The sequence below is a fragment of the Vanellus vanellus genome, assembly GCF_965231255.1.
Source record: "Vanellus vanellus genome assembly, chromosome: Z".
Taxonomy (NCBI): Eukaryota; Metazoa; Chordata; class Aves; order Charadriiformes; family Charadriidae; genus Vanellus; species Vanellus vanellus.
In genome coordinates this window covers 1,792,151-1,809,405 of record NC_138908.1, presented here as the reverse complement: position 1 = coordinate 1,809,405, position 17,255 = coordinate 1,792,151, and the positions used below count along the sequence as shown (strand labels likewise).

The 17,255-nt window shown below is 37.0% G+C and overlaps 1 protein-coding gene across 1 annotated transcript in view; it reads right to left on the bottom strand.

The window, feature by feature from the left end:
* The window catches only part of KIAA0825, a gene marked incomplete at both ends in the record, with an annotated part of 215,425 nt that overhangs the window by 184,689 nt on the left and 13,481 nt on the right, over window positions 1-17,255 (bottom strand). The window contains one exon of the mRNA XM_082497577.1: window positions 12,744-13,413. Within this exon, the coding sequence (XP_082353703.1) occupies window positions 12,744-13,413 (670 nt within the window). The remainder of the gene's footprint in view (window positions 1-12,743; window positions 13,414-17,255) is intronic.

Below are 17,255 nucleotides of genomic sequence, written 5' to 3'. Positions count from 1 at the left end.
GATACCTGCCTTTATCTCACCACTTAATAAGATTTGCCCTCATCTCTAAAAATGAAGCAGCATGAGAAATAAGGCTGTGCTAGATCTAAATGACCTGTGTACACCTGCTAACTTGTGATTTTATAGCAAGTTTCAGAAGTGGTACTTTCCTCAAAGCTGTAGGTCTTGAAACCATTAAATGAAGTGTTTCCAATTTGCCCAGTTATAGACTAAAAGCATTTAAAATCTCAAAAGGCATAAGAAAATACGCATATGAATGAATCCCATAACTTTAACGTAACTTCTGTGATTTTTTTCTTTTTTTTTTTTTTAATGAGTGTGGAACCTTAGATGTTTTAAACAATTTGTCATTCACAACACCTCAAAAAGCTGAATGGCTAATTCTGATCACTTCAACCCATCCAGGGATGTGACACAGTAAAATGTGGCGCAGAAATCCCTACATCATCGGTGAGCTGGCTGTGGATGTTCAAGAATAGCTGCACTACGACAGCGTTGCTCTCAGATTAATTAGCCTTACTACTCAGTGTACAGAGCCACATGGCTAAACTGCTTCTGAGACTCATGATGGAATCCTTGGAAAGCAACCTGATGACTGTCTTCTTCAGTGATTACAGTGGGGATTTCTCCCTCAGCAGGAACCAAGGGTTTAAAACCCTTTTAATCAATTTTACTATAAAATACCTTCCCAATACATTAAATATCATTCCCCTGCCCCCATTTATAAGGCTCAATTTCATATAAGATAGATCTGCAATATTGTTCTACAAGGGACACAAGAAAGCGATGTCAGGGATTTCATCCAATAAAGCTACATGAGGAAGAAAATCGAAAAAGTGTAATACTAAACTTAAAACCTAACTACAACCTGCATACAAATAATGAAGCCTTTTCATAAATGGAGCTAACATTTTGTTAAAATCTGAAAAGAAATAGCCTAATAAAGCAACAGAAACTCAGCTGCTGATAGTCACTGTGTATAGGGATATTTCAAGGGGTAAATTTTCAAAGCAGTGCACAGGGAGTTACATACATAAATTCCATTAACAATAACGTGTTCCTCAGCTCTCAGTGATATTAACTTTTAAGTGACGCTATAACTATTATAACAATCTTGCATTTATGACAGCATTCATCTGCACGCTATCTCCTAAATAGAGCTTGTATGTAAACTGTATTATTCTTTCACTTGTGTTTAGTAATGATATATTCAATTTTTATGGACATCTGCTCAGAGTTTTCTCAAACTGCATGTTAGTGTATGTTTTTTAATGTAACTGCTAGGTTTAAATAATTAGTATTGCCGGATATAATCACTAATTTCCTCCTACTGTAAGAGTCAACTTAATATTTCTGCATAGCAGATGTAATACACAATATTACACAGAACTAAATTATTACAAACAGTGCCAGCAGTTTTCTATACACAGTACTTAAGATAATTATAAAAAATCATCTTCATTACTGCACGCTAGCATTTTTTTAACAGTTTAATTTGGATAGGTTACAAGATACATTCAAATCACACAGATACAATTACTGCAAACCCAAGAAGCTATAAAATGTTCCCAACCAAATCCCTTTGACCCTGTTAATGTCTGTTCCTTGTTAATCTAAGGCAAACGTTGTTTGTTGCATGCATTTGTTATGGAATATGAAAAAAAGGAAGGAAATCCCCTAACAGTTGTTATTGATTCCAGCGTCTACTGACTGAAAGTTAAGTGCCGTTTACAAAACAGAACAGATGCAGATGCTGACAAAAAGGTAAACAATTGTTGCGTGGCTTACTGCCAGATTCCAAGCCAATATATTAAACTCCAAGTGAAGCGCATTCCCCCTATAGATTGCACTTATTGCCACTTCATTTCCTGTGTGCTCCGTCTCTCTATGCTGTGCCTGGCACTAAGCTATTTTCAGTTCTTTGGTGACCCCCGAGGCCCAGTGCTACCTCACACAGCCATTAGTGAAGGGAATTGCATGTGTCTGACATGGCCTGAAACCAATTATTTGATATTTTCTTCAGAATGATGCCCAACTCTGTTGGGAATGAGCAATCATGAAATAATTTACCTCCTGATTTAATTTTTTCCTGCACAAATTAGTTGTAGCCTGAGCTAGCTGCACGCCAGCTGCCTGTGACATATCTCGGTCTTATCAAGATTCTACTTGAAATGATGAAAAAGGGGAGGGGGGAGGAGAGTTGAATAGAATAGGTTGGGGAATCCTGCTTTAAAAAGGCATTGACAAGTTTATCAGATATACTGATCACATGTGCTCTCCGCTGATTGAAACTGACAGACCCATAAAGAACTATCAGTGCAGCAAAGGAAACCGCATGGATGCAAACTGTTATCTGAGCGTTTAAGGTTTTTTAAACACCTGTCCTGCTATGCAGCTCCCTGTTAGTTCTAGTGAAACCCAGGAGCGCCAGGAGAATCTGATAAAGCGGCTTACGCAAACAGACTGCACGTTGGCTTGCTTTTGTCCCTTTTTTAAAAAAAAAAAAAAAAAAAAAAAAAAAAAGAAGGTCACAGATCTAAAGATCGCAAACATTTTCTTATTAGACATCACCATTAACTTGTGCCTTTTGTAAGTGCTTATACTATACATCCATACTGTGCATGTGTCAAAAAACTGCAGTGAAGTAAGGGATCTCAACTTACGTATAAACATGGTAAGCATGTATAAATTTGCATATATTTAATCAAGAGAGCGTGTCTGTCATAGAAAGAGATATGTTCCTGCCAGTTATTAAACAACCCCAGTGAAGACTACACTAATCTTTTGAAAGAGATGCGCTATACATGAAATTTTAATCAAATCTGCTCCGTAATGTCTTCCCAGTTAAATGAGATCGGTTTTCACCTCACCGTGCAGGTTGATACCATATCGGGTTGCTAGATGTTTGCTACCAAATGCTTCAGTCCTTTGTTAACACTGAGTGTATAGCTCTGTCAAAATCAAATCTCTACTTGAAATCACGTCCGCCGACCAACTGATGAAAGGACAGAGCAGTGCTGGAAACATGGGCTGGAGAGCAACAACATCTGAACGTGCTCTGACACCAAATTTATGTAGTAATCTCGAGTAGATCAGCTCACCAATATGACTCCTTGACAGCACACAGCCACTTTACAACTCTGTTGAACAAATTGCAGAGACTTTCCCAAGTGCTCTGAGGATGAAGGGCCCTCTAATAACGTTTAATAAAACTACCTTCTACACAGACCCCCATCAGCTTGCTCTGAAACCAGACACTCAACCTGCTCCTTAATTTTCAAAAATTCACATATCCTCTAATAAATTACAAAACATTCCGATTATATACTGCAATTTCTGGTAGACAATGACATTTTAAAGAATTGAAACGTAAATAAATCAATGAGTCTCCGAACTAAAACTAATTAATGATGGGTCCATTTAAGGAATTTAGCTGCTGGCATCCAAACATTTTCTGTTAATTATTGTAATAATGGAACAGCAGATATTATTTAAATTTCCCTTTAATTAAAATGGTCATCGAACTTGTAGACAGACTATATTTGCAGTTGCTTATAGCGTTCACAGAGGTTTTTTAGGTGCTATTCTATAATTGACAATTTCTCCCGAAGTAGTAACTGTAAACAAACAGTCCTCTTTAGAAAACTGTAAGAATTGTCCTATGACAAAATGTAATATTTCTCAGCAGAACTGAAACCATATTGTGGCCTTCCCAATGACAGACACTAGTTCCACACACATTTTTTGAATTTTCTTCTTTGAACTGTGGGCTGAGGGAGTCATTGCATTCCCTGAAGTCTTCACACACACGCGCGGAACCAAAGCGTTAGAGACTGAGGGAGACTGCAGCAAACTGGAGACAGCAGCTGTTTTGAAACAGGGGAGTCCTTGAAGAACTCTAAGAAGTTGATCTTCTTCTTCAGCCTTTGCTGAAAGAGAAATTAAGTACTGCCAGGTCTGTCAGACTATCTCATGAACTCTAACTTTGGTAGGACTTGCATATGCTTCCCTGTAAACCGTTTAAAACACTTGGCTGATAAAAGACAATTGTAATTTGTATTCAAAACCACAGTAATTAACATATTTATTTTAATCTGATTGCAATTTCTTTAATGTCTGCACATATAAAAATGTCTGCTAGCTTGTTTCTACACTCCGCATTTACATGCACAGTGGAATGGTTTGGTGTCTCACAGATTGGCTCGTTGCATCAGACCCACTCTATTAAAATTAGATTGTTAGGAACTTTCAACCAATCAGGAATTTCTTCATCATTCCTTTGTGTAGTCTACGCATGATATTATGTATTTCCTTAAATAATAGATTAAAGTGCCTCTGTCACTTTTGCTTCTCTTAGACCTTGGAATTTCCAAGACATAACAGAGGCAAATAGTGACAGCTTTTGTTCTAATAAGAGAAAACACTCAAAAAATTACTTATAAAGCTGGAGTCAATACTCATATTTCTGCTTGCTACCTCTTTATATTTCAAAACCCTATTTATGCAAAGTCGCCACCACAAAGTTCTCACGATTACTTTCACAAGGAACATAAAACTCAGAAGAAAGTCTAGGCATACAGGAAAAGGGGTAGACACTGCCGTTTAAAAACTTCTAGAGGCATAAGTTTGGAAATCCATAACCTTTCAACACATATTTTGTAGAAAGGTTAGGATAAAAATGAAGGATTGATCATACGTCAGCACAGGTGTACGCATATAGGTTCCTACTCACCGACCTGAGACTACACTCTCTAGAGATGAGCTGAGAGTACTGTTTGCAACAGAACACCTGATTTCAGTGTTGCAGAAACTGCTGGACTTTCCTAGCACACGAACAGCAAATCAGGACGCCGTCCCTTGTTCTAAAATACAAAGAGTTGTATCTCAGCCAGAGGATGATCGGTGCATGACGCTACTGAGGAAGCTCTTCTTGGAAGTCTGAGAGAGTAACTGATCCAATTCCAAACAGACCACATCGTTTATGGAAACTAAAAATCTCCGGAGCACTAACTGCTAAATTTCTAACTCAGAAGACGGACTGCGTTATAACCACCCTTACTGTCTCTAGATCGGAGAGACAGGAATATCTCCATTGCCTTGCTGCAGTCAGCAAACGTAGTGAAAAGTATGACACAGGGACTGAAAGCTTTGTTTTTCAAAAACTCAGTAGATACAGCAGCTCCTTGATTGAAGATGGAGGGTTTTTAAAATATCTAAGCCTAAGCCACAATGAAAGGGAGATTCACGTTCAAACTTAGCACGGAACATCCATCCTGTGGATGTGACACACCCCAATTTAAACACATGTAATTTTTTTTGCAAAACAACTATTGGGATTAAAGTAATTTTGCCCTTTTAAAGTTAATTTTGCTCTCTGAGTACACATTTTGTGACAGAAAAGGTTCTCTGTCTTGACAATAATCACGGCCAGGACCACCTACTTAACTTGTGATTATATGATGGTAGATGCATATATTGAAAAGACTCCCCTAACAACTTTCTTTTCAATCAATACTGCAGGAGCCTCTTTAAAAGACATTTTTGAAGCCTTCTCTTATCTGACATAGTTCTACACACTTTTCTTCATACAGGCCTATATTCTGAAGTAAAAGAGAGCCTAGCTTAGTAATTCTCTCTCAGATTTTGTCACTTTTTATTATTAAACAGAATACTACAGTATATAAGTCTCAAATTGACCTCTGACGACTCACAAGGTATCAGACTGGAGAGTAAATCACTTTCATCTTTTAAACTTGGGAGGAGAATGCAATAATTAGAGGGCATAGTGAGTTAAATGCTCTCTTCACGCTGAGGAAGAACTCGCAGGTGTGCTGAGAGAGCAAAAAGGAAGATAATTAGTTGGTGTTTGCTAATTGTGGACATTTTGAAAGCAAAAAAAAATACCAAGAATGGAATTTTGCCCTTGCAACCTCTACAGAATTCAGAAAGCAGATTCGAGTTCCTGTTGGAAAAGATGAAATGGAAGAACTTCATTAGGGCAGTCTAAAAAAATATAACCCACAAAGAACATCAAGAATTTAATGTATAAAAAGATGCCAAGAATTTGAAAAGTAAAGTTAGTGTTTACTTATCTTATTAAATAAACAAGATGTTAATGAAATCCTGGAATGGGCATCTTTTCAATATGACAGAGAGTCAATAATGAGATTTCACTGCCCGCCTTCATATTATGGGCTTAATAAGTAATTTCAAGCAACTGCTCTAAAAAGAAGGAAGGTATTCAGGCATGCTAGCAGCTTTGAAATTCTGTCAGTTCAATTGACATTTCAGTAACTTAGATACTGTTATCTTACCCCCTACTATAAGCTTAAAAAGTAACAAGCTTAATGCTTTTGTAATCTTTACGAAAATGTCATTCTCCCACTAGAAACACATTTGTGGTCGTAGGGTATTATGCTCATATGGCCTTTAAAAGAGTACCTCTTTTTTATTAAAACTTCAACTCTGTATGTTCAAACAGATGGTTTTATTTTCTCCTCAGTACTACTCATATTTCCATTTAATATAATTGTGCAGTAGAAATCAAATACAATACTTGCAAGGATAAGAAATAAATAATATGCGACAAAGAGGCTATGAAACACATTATTTCCTGTATTAAATGCAAAGACATTTATTTTGTTTCCCCTGAGTAATAGGATCTTGTTTTGGCTGTCAAAATTTCATAGGCTTCCCAAGGAACAAAGACAACTGCAGAAATCTGCATCGTGTCTGTATGTCCACTGGTTTTCAATTTTAACTTCTAATTTTTAACCGACACTGTTTGCTCTATTCTGTAAATAGCTGACAATTAAACCTATCGAATATCTCAATACTGATTGGCTCACAATACAAAATTAGGAATCTCTGGTATTTCTAAAGTAAAAGATCTGATGACGACACTGGCATTTTTACTCACTCCATATGGAGTATTCATGTCACTTTCACTGGTGTCCTCATGTTTTCTGTGAAGGTTATATACGCCTAAGAGGGAAGTGCTATGGTTTTACTCGATACCTGTTACTTCCCCATCTTCCATGGACAGAAACTGTAGGACTTTTCACTCCACCTGTGTCAGAGATGGGGAAGACTGTGCCATACGCCACTGTGTGCAGGGCAGCTCAAGGAGTTGCAAAGCCCATTGGCATACAAGTACCACTCTTTCCAGCAACTGCTCCGTTTCTGCTTTATACCGGCTCCTAAAGCCCCGTCCCCACAAAAGCCGCGTCACCGGGCACTCTGCAGAGCGACAGAGCGAGCAGAAGTAGAAGAGAGAAGGAGACGCCACGCAGTCAGAAATACAACAGAGACACATCAGCTACTGCTGCCGTGCGGAAAGCGAAACAAAACCAGCACCTCCCTCAGAAGGGATGAGCAGGTCGCTGTGGGCCTGCCGCAGGAAGGAAAAGCCAGAAGAAGGACGTGCAAGGAAGCAAGGAGGGCGAAGTTCCAGTTTCTGTTATTGTTCTTTTATTTTTGTCTTTATGACGTCTAAAAGTCGCTACTATAGTTATGCAGGTCTTGGGAATATTTTAAAGCTTAAATTAACAAAAAACCCCTTTACATAAACCTTCATAATTAATTTTAAAATTTTGTATTTCTAAAATGTTTGGCCCTGAGCAACACATTATAGACCTAACTGAAAACTCGCTTGTATTAATGCGAGGCTCTGGGCAATATAATGAACGCGAACTGCTGAGGCAGGACGTGATACTGGATATTACAATCCGTATGGGCTACGTTACGTTAACGTGCCTTACCTGCACTTCAGAAAGATGCAACAGGACTTTCTAGGACAGAACAGTAGCAAACCGGGTGACTGAGACACCCTCCCCCTTTCTCCTAATACTTCTAAGAAGCCAGGTTTCAACAATGGACTGCAGATAAGAAAACATGATGGAAAAGCAATTGTAACTGCAACATAAATATTGTAAATTATCTGCTATAGATCATAATCTGGACAGAAATCTCAAAAAAGGTGACAAGACATAAATATTAATTACATAAAACCAAGTCTGGAATTCCTTAATTTCCAGATATAAATGGGAGAATAAATTATAGTAAAGTTATTGAGTCCTAATTATTCCCAGACACGAATAACTGTTTTTTTCATCACGCAGTCACTAAACCAGCAGGTATCAATGCTATTTTAGGCATATTTTTGAAAGATAAGACGAAGATCATAGAAGATTGGTTGTAGGCAATAATAGTAGCTCAAGAGATCACAAACTGACTGAATTTAAATTAAATGGAAGGATAAAAGCAAGTCTGAAACGAAGGTGCTTTATTTCAAAGGGAGGAAATGATAAACGAGGGGAAATAAAGCCATGTGCACATGAATGTTGAGGAGAAATCAAATTTAAGGCAAATGTGCAAAAACCAAACCTCATATTTCAAGTTAGCTGGACAGCAAATTTCTGGGAATAGGTAAGGATAAGTGGCCTCAAAATAGATTTTCCTTACCAAGTACTTTCATTTAATGCCCCAAAGGTACCTACATTTCAACAAATTACTCCGAAGACTATGTCTCTTCTTGCTCTCAACTCCACTGCACAAGTGCAGCTTCTCTAAACAATATTAAGTCCTTCTATTCAAGTTTAGATATATGCCACATTCGCATTAGGTGTTCCATGACCACAGGATGTTCCTTAGGAACTCATGAATATTTAAAGATAATAAATTAAAAATATAATAATTTAAATCACAGTTTGCTTTTGAATGCATCTTTGGAATAGAATGGAAGGTGGTCCTATTCTGAAGAAAGAAAAGAGAAAGGGATCCTGCTGGACACTTAAGTAGGAGAATGGTATACTGGGGTGAAAGAGAAAAATATAAATATTAAAATATATTAGTGAAGGTGATTTAATTACTTTGTAGCTAAAAATGTACGTACTCAAATCTGCATCACTTCAGTTTACCTCCACTTTGCAATAATATTTTCTTAGAAACTACCAACTTTCGATGAACGCGCTATGTCTTGCCTCAGATTTTAAAAACAAAGTTAAGATTTTAGAAGTTATTAATTATCTAAATATAATAAAAATACATTTTATTGGCAAATGCAAACAAAATTGGCATTTGAGATTTGAGAGCCCCTTCATGGGTTTCTGGCAAGTTTGTGACTAAATGAAAATATTAAGCCAATGAATTTGAATACATCACAAAAAACGAAACTCAAAGCTCTAATCTCTGTTTAGGTTTAACCACAGGAAATTAAAAAATAGGCTAATTAGACTACACATGTATTTACACTCTCTCTGTATATATATAAAAAAATTACATGAATAAACCCAAAGAAAACCTTCCACTAATACATAAAATGTGTACAATTTCATGGGTTTTAAGTTTCTTTTGCTGATGCTTTATCAATTATAAGAGTAGCTGTTTCTTCATCTAAAAGAGATGAACGATTAAGATAGGTCAGTAATGCCTGATTAAACTAGCTTAACATTTTTGTAAACAAAGAAACACGAAAAAGGTTCAAAAGGTAAAAGCGCAATCCACATTTAATGGATTTACTGCAAATAATTTCTGAGAAATATCACACTGGAAATTGAAGCAAAAAATCATAAGAGATAAGCTGAAAACCAGCTGTCTGCATGATTCTTTCCATGCCGAGTATGTTAATAGAAACATAACGTTTTTACTATATTTTTAAATACTGTAACATTACATAAACTTTTGAAAGAATATGATTAATACGATAGAAAGACTGGAACAACACCTTAGAATGTTCCATCAAAAAATATTTGGGGGGGAGAGGGGGTTGGGAAATATTCCTCAGATATTCTTTCTCCTATATAGTAGGATCAATTACAGTAGTTCTTATGAAAAAAAAAGCCAACAAAAAAAACAAACAAAAAAACCACATTTCCCTGAGGGTGGACTAAGTAAACACAAACCCTTTTTTCACCTCTGGGATAACAGTCCCAATTGAATGCCCTAGATTAAATTATTTCGCTGTTCTGAAACGTGCTGGTTTGGTGGTTCCCAGAGGGCAGAGGCAACATGCATCAAAAAATAAGAAACGCATTGGTATACTTCAGTATACACCTAGGTATAACTTTAAGCTAAGAAAAAAAACCAACTCCTTCCCTTTCTCCCCTTCTCTCCATACTCCAGCATGCGTTTTTTTTTGATACTTAGAAAACTGGGTATCACTGTCAAGGCAACCCATTAAAGCTGTCTTTTAACTTACCCCATGCATAAGTACAGACTTCCACTCTCAATTGTGGGAGGGCAGCAAAGGTATCAGAAATTGGTAAGACTTCCAAGCAGGAAAAGCTGCTTGACACTAAGAACGTGTCTACCACCATAACCCTCCCAAAACAGTTATTCTGTAGAATTTTTTCCAAAATAGCTATTTCAGTGCGAACTGAAAAGTGCCTTTTTCTGACTTAGTGTGGTACAAACGTGGTATATTCAAACATTTAGAAAAGAGAAATCTCTTTCCAGCAAAGACTCTTCACATACAAGCTCACATACAGTGAGCTATTCAGTAATAATTGTTTCGGTAATGACACAAGTATAACTTTTGCTTGAGTTGATTAATAATACCAAGTAATAGGCTATGACATAGCCACAAAATGAAAAAAAAATAAAAAGTCCTATGAAAATTCACAGCTCTGACCCCTTATTTTGCTCTAGCCTGCTGACTTCACTGCTGTTGCTTTATTGTTTGGCTGCCTGCAGTCCGTAACCACGGATCATCCAGAACAGTCCAATCCTGCGGAAAACCGGTACGAGAGACTGCGGGCCAATCGATGCTTGCCTCCCACACCAACCTCTTGAAGCAAAATAATATGAAGTACTATACAGTGAAGAGACGAACACATGAGCATGACAGTCACTGTGAAGAAGGTAATTTTGAGGATTAAATGGTATTAACAAACAGCACTTCTAAGCACATTTTAGGGGTGCTAACAGGACAGCTGCTGCACCTGCAAATCTGACCTTTAATACATTCTGAATGAAAATAAAAATCTGTTGGATTTATGAAATACAGAGGTGGGGTTAGTTTGTTGTTTGGTTTATTGTTTGGTTTTTTTTTTTCTTTTTTTTCTAATCAATTGCAGCAAATGTTTTAAAAGTCGCAAGCCAGTCCCAGGATTTACTTTGCATATTTTAATCTTCCTCTGTTCTTTTGAACATACAATAGAACTGTGCACTGGGAATGTATCCGACAGATGTGCTGGCACAAAAACATGTAAAGATAGATCTCATGGCAAAGAAAATTTAAGCAGAGGAATTACTATCTTAATAGACTGAAGGATTGCTCTCTTCCTTCTTGTAATATAGAAGCAATCAATGTGTGTTTTTTTTAAGAGAGCCACTCTTACGGTCACTTTAATCTCCACGTTTTAGAAGTAAAATGGAGATAACTGAACTTCCGCATCTTTGTGAGCTGTTTGAGGTTGGAAGAAAAATTAAGTGACAAACTTCCAGTTCCCTAACAGTAATTTTATTGTCAGGTAATTATTTCACTGACTCCCATCTCGCTGTGTAACTCAAAGATACATTTCTTGCCATTTATTTCATAACTCAACGTTAATCTGACACGGCCTCTCCTTGTTTCCCACCAACAGTCCATCCCACTAAGGTATCAGCTTTATGTTGAACTTATCCTTTCACAGAATCTGCCTGCATGCCTTTTCCCTCACCTTATCTTTCATACGTTCCACATATTCTTCCATATTTCAGCTTCTGTTGAAAAATTATTTCCGCGGTTCTTCTAGTGGAATTTCTAGTTGGCTTACATTAACGTGTATATAGATATTAAAACTCACAAGAGTCTTATTTTCTTTGCGCAGTCCTGGCAAATCATCACCTCACTCACCCTTTGTGTACGTTGTACTACCCAAAGATTTATCTTCTGTTTCTGGATTTTAAACTTTTAATATTTTCTGTCTGCAAACTACTTCACCTTTATGGAAGGCTATGTTTTAAACAAACAGCTCTTGCACAGAGGAATGCTCAAACTCTGCATTGAAAAAGCAATTACATACAATCATGCAATTATGTTATGAAAGTTTCCATTCTATTTTTTTCTAAAGATCTGATTCCTCCCTTTGGAAATTAGCACATCAGACTCACCAACTGTAAAATGAAAATAAAGAAAATACCACATCAATAACAGATTCCTTTTCTGCCTTAAATTCCTTAGAACAAGAAGAAATGACCAGGTAGCATTAACTCTAACTTACCGTACTGTCACAAGACTAGAAAACTGAAATGATGGTTGGTTTGTTTTTTTTTTAATTAGAAACTGCATAGTTTGGGTCAACTCTGGTGTATGAATCTGTGTCTATTTCATAGTGACATTATTGTACAGGCTTTCCCATAATCTCCTTTAAACTTCTGACAATTTGAAAAAAGTGAGAGTAGAAGACTAAAGAGTTTGGTTTTTTTTTACAATCTGGATTAAATAGTTCTTATTCTATTATATATTTCAGCAGTTGGAATAAGTTAGACTGAAAAAAATGACTGACATGTCAATGTTACCCAGTGAATTATAATGGGGTTTCTATATACATAAGCATAAGATACTCTCCCTCACTTTAAAACCTTTTTCCTCCCAATTCTGAAACAGTCTATAATTCAACTGCATCAAGATGGTTAACAAATAAAGCTGTAATTAATAATATCAGGCATCTCTCTTCATAGGAAATAATCAATTATATTGAAAAAAGTAGTATAATTAAAATAATATCTTACTGCAATGAACATAAAATAAGGCTACTAACCCACAGCATGAACTGCTCCTCTATGCTTCTTTGAAATCTTGTTTGCCTTAACTATATGTAGAGCATTTTCTTTGAACTGCAGCTCACAAAGTCTTTCAAGAAGAACTGTCATTTCTTCAGTGATGGTATCCAGGTAAGTTTCATTAATAAACTTCAGTGATGAAGAAGGATCAATAGTTCCACTTAGTATATACAAATCCTCTTTTATCATTGTGCACAATGTGGGTATGGAACTTTGGTAACCGTGAACCACCTTATCAAAATTTGTTTCACCACAACTAGACAAAATACAGTTCTGTAGAAGATCGCTAACCAGTTTATTCTGCATATTTTGATACTTCGTTAAGACTTCTGACTCAGGATAAAGAAACAAAAGTTGCTGTATGCACTGAGTTTTAAACTCCATTTGTTGTTGTAACACATTAGTATTTGTTTCTCCTTGACTTTGCAGTCTGTTTACTAAAAATCGTCGAAGATGCAGTCTCACATCATCCCAGAGAGATTTCACATCCGTAGCTGAATCATCCTCAATGGCGTGAAGGGAAGATGTTAACTCAAAAGGCGACCCGCTTGGAGTGCAGGGAAATGAGACACCACACTGGCTAGAGAGATCCAGAAGGAAGTGAAGTATCATTTCTTCTTGATTTTGCTCATTCCTCAGCAAGCTTTGCTAACAAAGGTAAATCAGACAGTATTTTAGAAATGTTTTGTTAACAAACAGCTTCGTGCTAAAGTACCAACTGTTTCCAGTGCTAATTATCTTACCAGTAAATAACAGACTTGAACAAATTTCTATATAAACAACAGAAATAACAAGGCCTGTTTTCCATGGATTTATGCACCAGTCCATCTCCTTGTCTACCTGCTCCAATAACTCACATTCCTCTTCCCATCCTTCTCACATCCTCAACCTCTTTTCTCAATCAATTCTAACCCACAATTCAAAGGAAAGCTTTGCAAAGCTCATTAGGTAAGCCTTGGCAGCCTGCTTCTTGTGGTCCACGCACACATCTTTGAAGGAAGATGGTATGAAAAATTACTCAAGACTTACACAGATAATGACAGGTTTTGCTCATAAAACCAGGACAGAAATTTATAAAATTAAACATCGTTGCTTTCTATGTTCTGGCTCAGCAGGCAACCATCAAAGAGGCCATCCTAAGGATAAAATAATATTCCCAGGACCCCCTAAGAGAACTAAAATTGAAAACTTGTTAAGAACTGAACAGGCTTAGATCATACAGGACAGACGAATAAGAAGCTGTGTAACCCGTCAAACCAAGATGCAGACTGACACATTAACAATAGAGTGACCTTTAAATACATCTCAGCTGTACGCGTTGGAGAAGAAGGAAGCCAGTTAACAAAGCAGGTGAACCACATGGATGCTGTGCTGTTCCTACTTCACCTGAGCTTGAAGAACTCCCCTCTTGGTCCAGGGCCAGGATCTCTGACCTTAGATATGCTTCAAGTTCAAGAGGCCGTGCAGCAAATTGCTCTTGTCATAGCTCAATGCTCTCTACTTGGCCCAGAATGACACAAAATTAAACAGCACTCTGCAGCTTTCCTTAATATGTATGAGATGAATCATTCAGATGAACAAGGTGTGTACAATACGAGTAGAAGACCATCCCGAAGTCCTGCGGTCACTGGACATCAAAATTTCCCTCCTCTCTCAGAGAAAAAAACTTGCCTGTCATAAACCCATATCCCACATCTCAACATTTTTCCTGCTGCACATTGGCCTTGGCCACAGTCCTAGGCCCATCAGCTTTTTATTTGTAAAGACCTGCTCTCAATTCTCCAGCTGAATGACAGCTGACTACAGATTCCCCCATCACAGTCACAAGAAAACTGACTGAAATTGGTGGTACTCTTGACTTTCTGGCTCCCAGGAACCAAGGAGGCAAGCCTTAGGTGAATCAGGATTTAGAAGCCCTCTCACTTGCCCCCCACCTCCCATCATTTCTCTCCAACAGAGACAAGTGTTGTGGCAAATCAGATGAGGGTAGCTCTTTCCACCCACGTCCTCTGCTTGGGCCTCCCAGCTATGCTCCATCCTATAAAGGAAGGCAGGTAAAGAAACCATCAGCAACCTTCCACCTTCAGATTTATTTAACCTAAAGTATTTGAGGAAATGATTTTATTTCTTTTCCCATTTTGAAAGAGAAAGAAATAAATCAAATTTGAGTACGGTATTGCTTAAATATAATAATTTCCAATACAAAATGTTCTATTTTTCTACTGTAGCAAGCTTTAGCAAGGGTAGATAATCTATAAAAATATAAAAAATACAAAATTAAGAAAAAAATCTTCAGTGTGCCTTTTTCCCCCCCCCCTCGTTCTTTTGAGTCACAACAATTTTTAATATCAGAACTCCTATTCTTTGTTCTGGATGATTCAGAACTGTTGCACTCTTATGGGAGAAAAGAAGAGTTTGACCTTCCTATTGCCCTTTCCTCTGGAGTGCTCCATGATGAAAAATAAAAAAATAAAAGACTTGCACCACAGTGGCTAATTCTGAACAAAATACAGAAAGCATGATTGCCTCCCATAAAAGAAAGTCTTAACAGACTAGATATTTTTCTTCCATTTTACTTCCTTATTTCAGAATGTTTCCTATGAATTTTTTTACTTACAAGCAGGAAACACACGTGGAAAACAGAATAATAAAGGAAATTATCAGTCAAATATCATCTTATGAAAGCATGTGCATGTGATAGAAATATGTATAACTACTTAAAATCTTAAATCATACCTACCAATATGCACATACATAAGGCTGATTTGATTTTCTTTTATTACCTGCTAAAGTATTCTATAATGTTTTGTGTCCCCAAAGAGAATGTGTCTCAGTGTGTAAACTGAAACCTAATCGGTAACCACTGTGTTGAAGAGTCGAGTCTCCACAGGTAGACTTCTGGAGTTTAAAGATTATTTTTTTTATGAATCATGCTCAAATACTATATTCTGAAATGAACAAAACAAGAGAAGCTGTCAAAACAGTGAATGTAAGTGATGCCTTTGGATGATGAATCCAAGACGTCTCCCAAGCAAATCCCTACTGCTGTTTTTTAAGGTTAAGCAGAAACATTTTTATTCATGAAAGCCAGTAAGAATCTAAGCATTGTTTCAAGCCCTTTGCAACTTAAACTAAAGCATTAAGAACAGTGAGCTTGCAGATGCCATCTCAGACTTAGTGTTACTCAGAAAAAGAGCCCCTGAAGTGAACTTTGAAGCTCTGAAAACACAGTGTCATCGAGTCTCTTTGAACTTTGCCTATATTGACATAAGCTTTTCTATTTGAAAATTAATCTGTAAAAATACTTCAAAAGATGATGCCAAAACTATTCAAGAGAAAAAGAACCAATTTAGTATCCAAAGGTTTTAGAGAAGCATGAAAAGTTCTCTTACCAACACAGAAAGTTAGTGACTATATTATACGGGAAAACATTTGCAGTCTACCAACTGGAGTACTACCTACTATAGGCTATTACCTATCGCATCAATAAACAAATCCCATAAGACAAAGATTTCATAAAAAAAAAATATTTAACATTACTTTAGCAGGAACAGAATATAATGAAAGTGTGTTCATGTACATAGTCAGCTTTTTAAACATTTAGAATTACAAAACAGTACACAGAATGACAAAATTTCCCATAATTAACATTTTCAGGCTTCATGAAGAAACTCTCAGTATTTCCGTGAGAGTTCATAAATGCATGGGAATAGCATGCTCACAATAAATCTAAATAAAGCACCTCAGCCAAAGCACATATGGAACTTTGCAGTATTTTTTTAATTGTTCCAGCAGCTTAAAAGATAAACAAAATCCCTAACAAAACAGAGACACATAAGGGATAACAATCTATAGGGATATTGTCCTGAAGTAGAAGGAAGGTTACTATTATTGAAGATGTATTATATGATACTTAATTAAAAGCCTGCAAGTGAGAAATTAAGTCAACTGAGTAATTAGTTCAATGGATGGAGACACACATTTAAGAAAGATCAGATCATAATAATCTCATTAATGATGAATCTTATGGAAAAGAGTTTACTGCAGACCTGTTTATTGGAGCTAAACATCATCTACTGTGAGTATAACTTCTTACAGATGGGCTGTCTACGCTAATACATACACACTTTTCATCTGTAGTCTCATCTACACAACAGGCTGCATTATCTAAGAAGCCATGAGCCTGGAAACAGTGATGCCCAAGTTCCCAAGCTCCAGATGTTTTCCCGATAAGCTGTGCAGAATTGGGACTTTAAGGCTTCTCACGCTTTGCTGTCTGTTGAGCTGCGTACCACGGAGCCATTCTCAAGGCTTCACCGGACTCTACAGCCCACAGCCAGACTGCCACGCAGCCAGCAAGCTCCTGGGAAGCTGAAGAGCTAGAAAGCACATTTTGTCTAAGGTACACCCGAAGCATTCCAGAGATGGGGACCTTTTGGTGTTTCCCAAACAAATGCCGCCACCTGGTGTTCAGGTATATGGCTTGAATG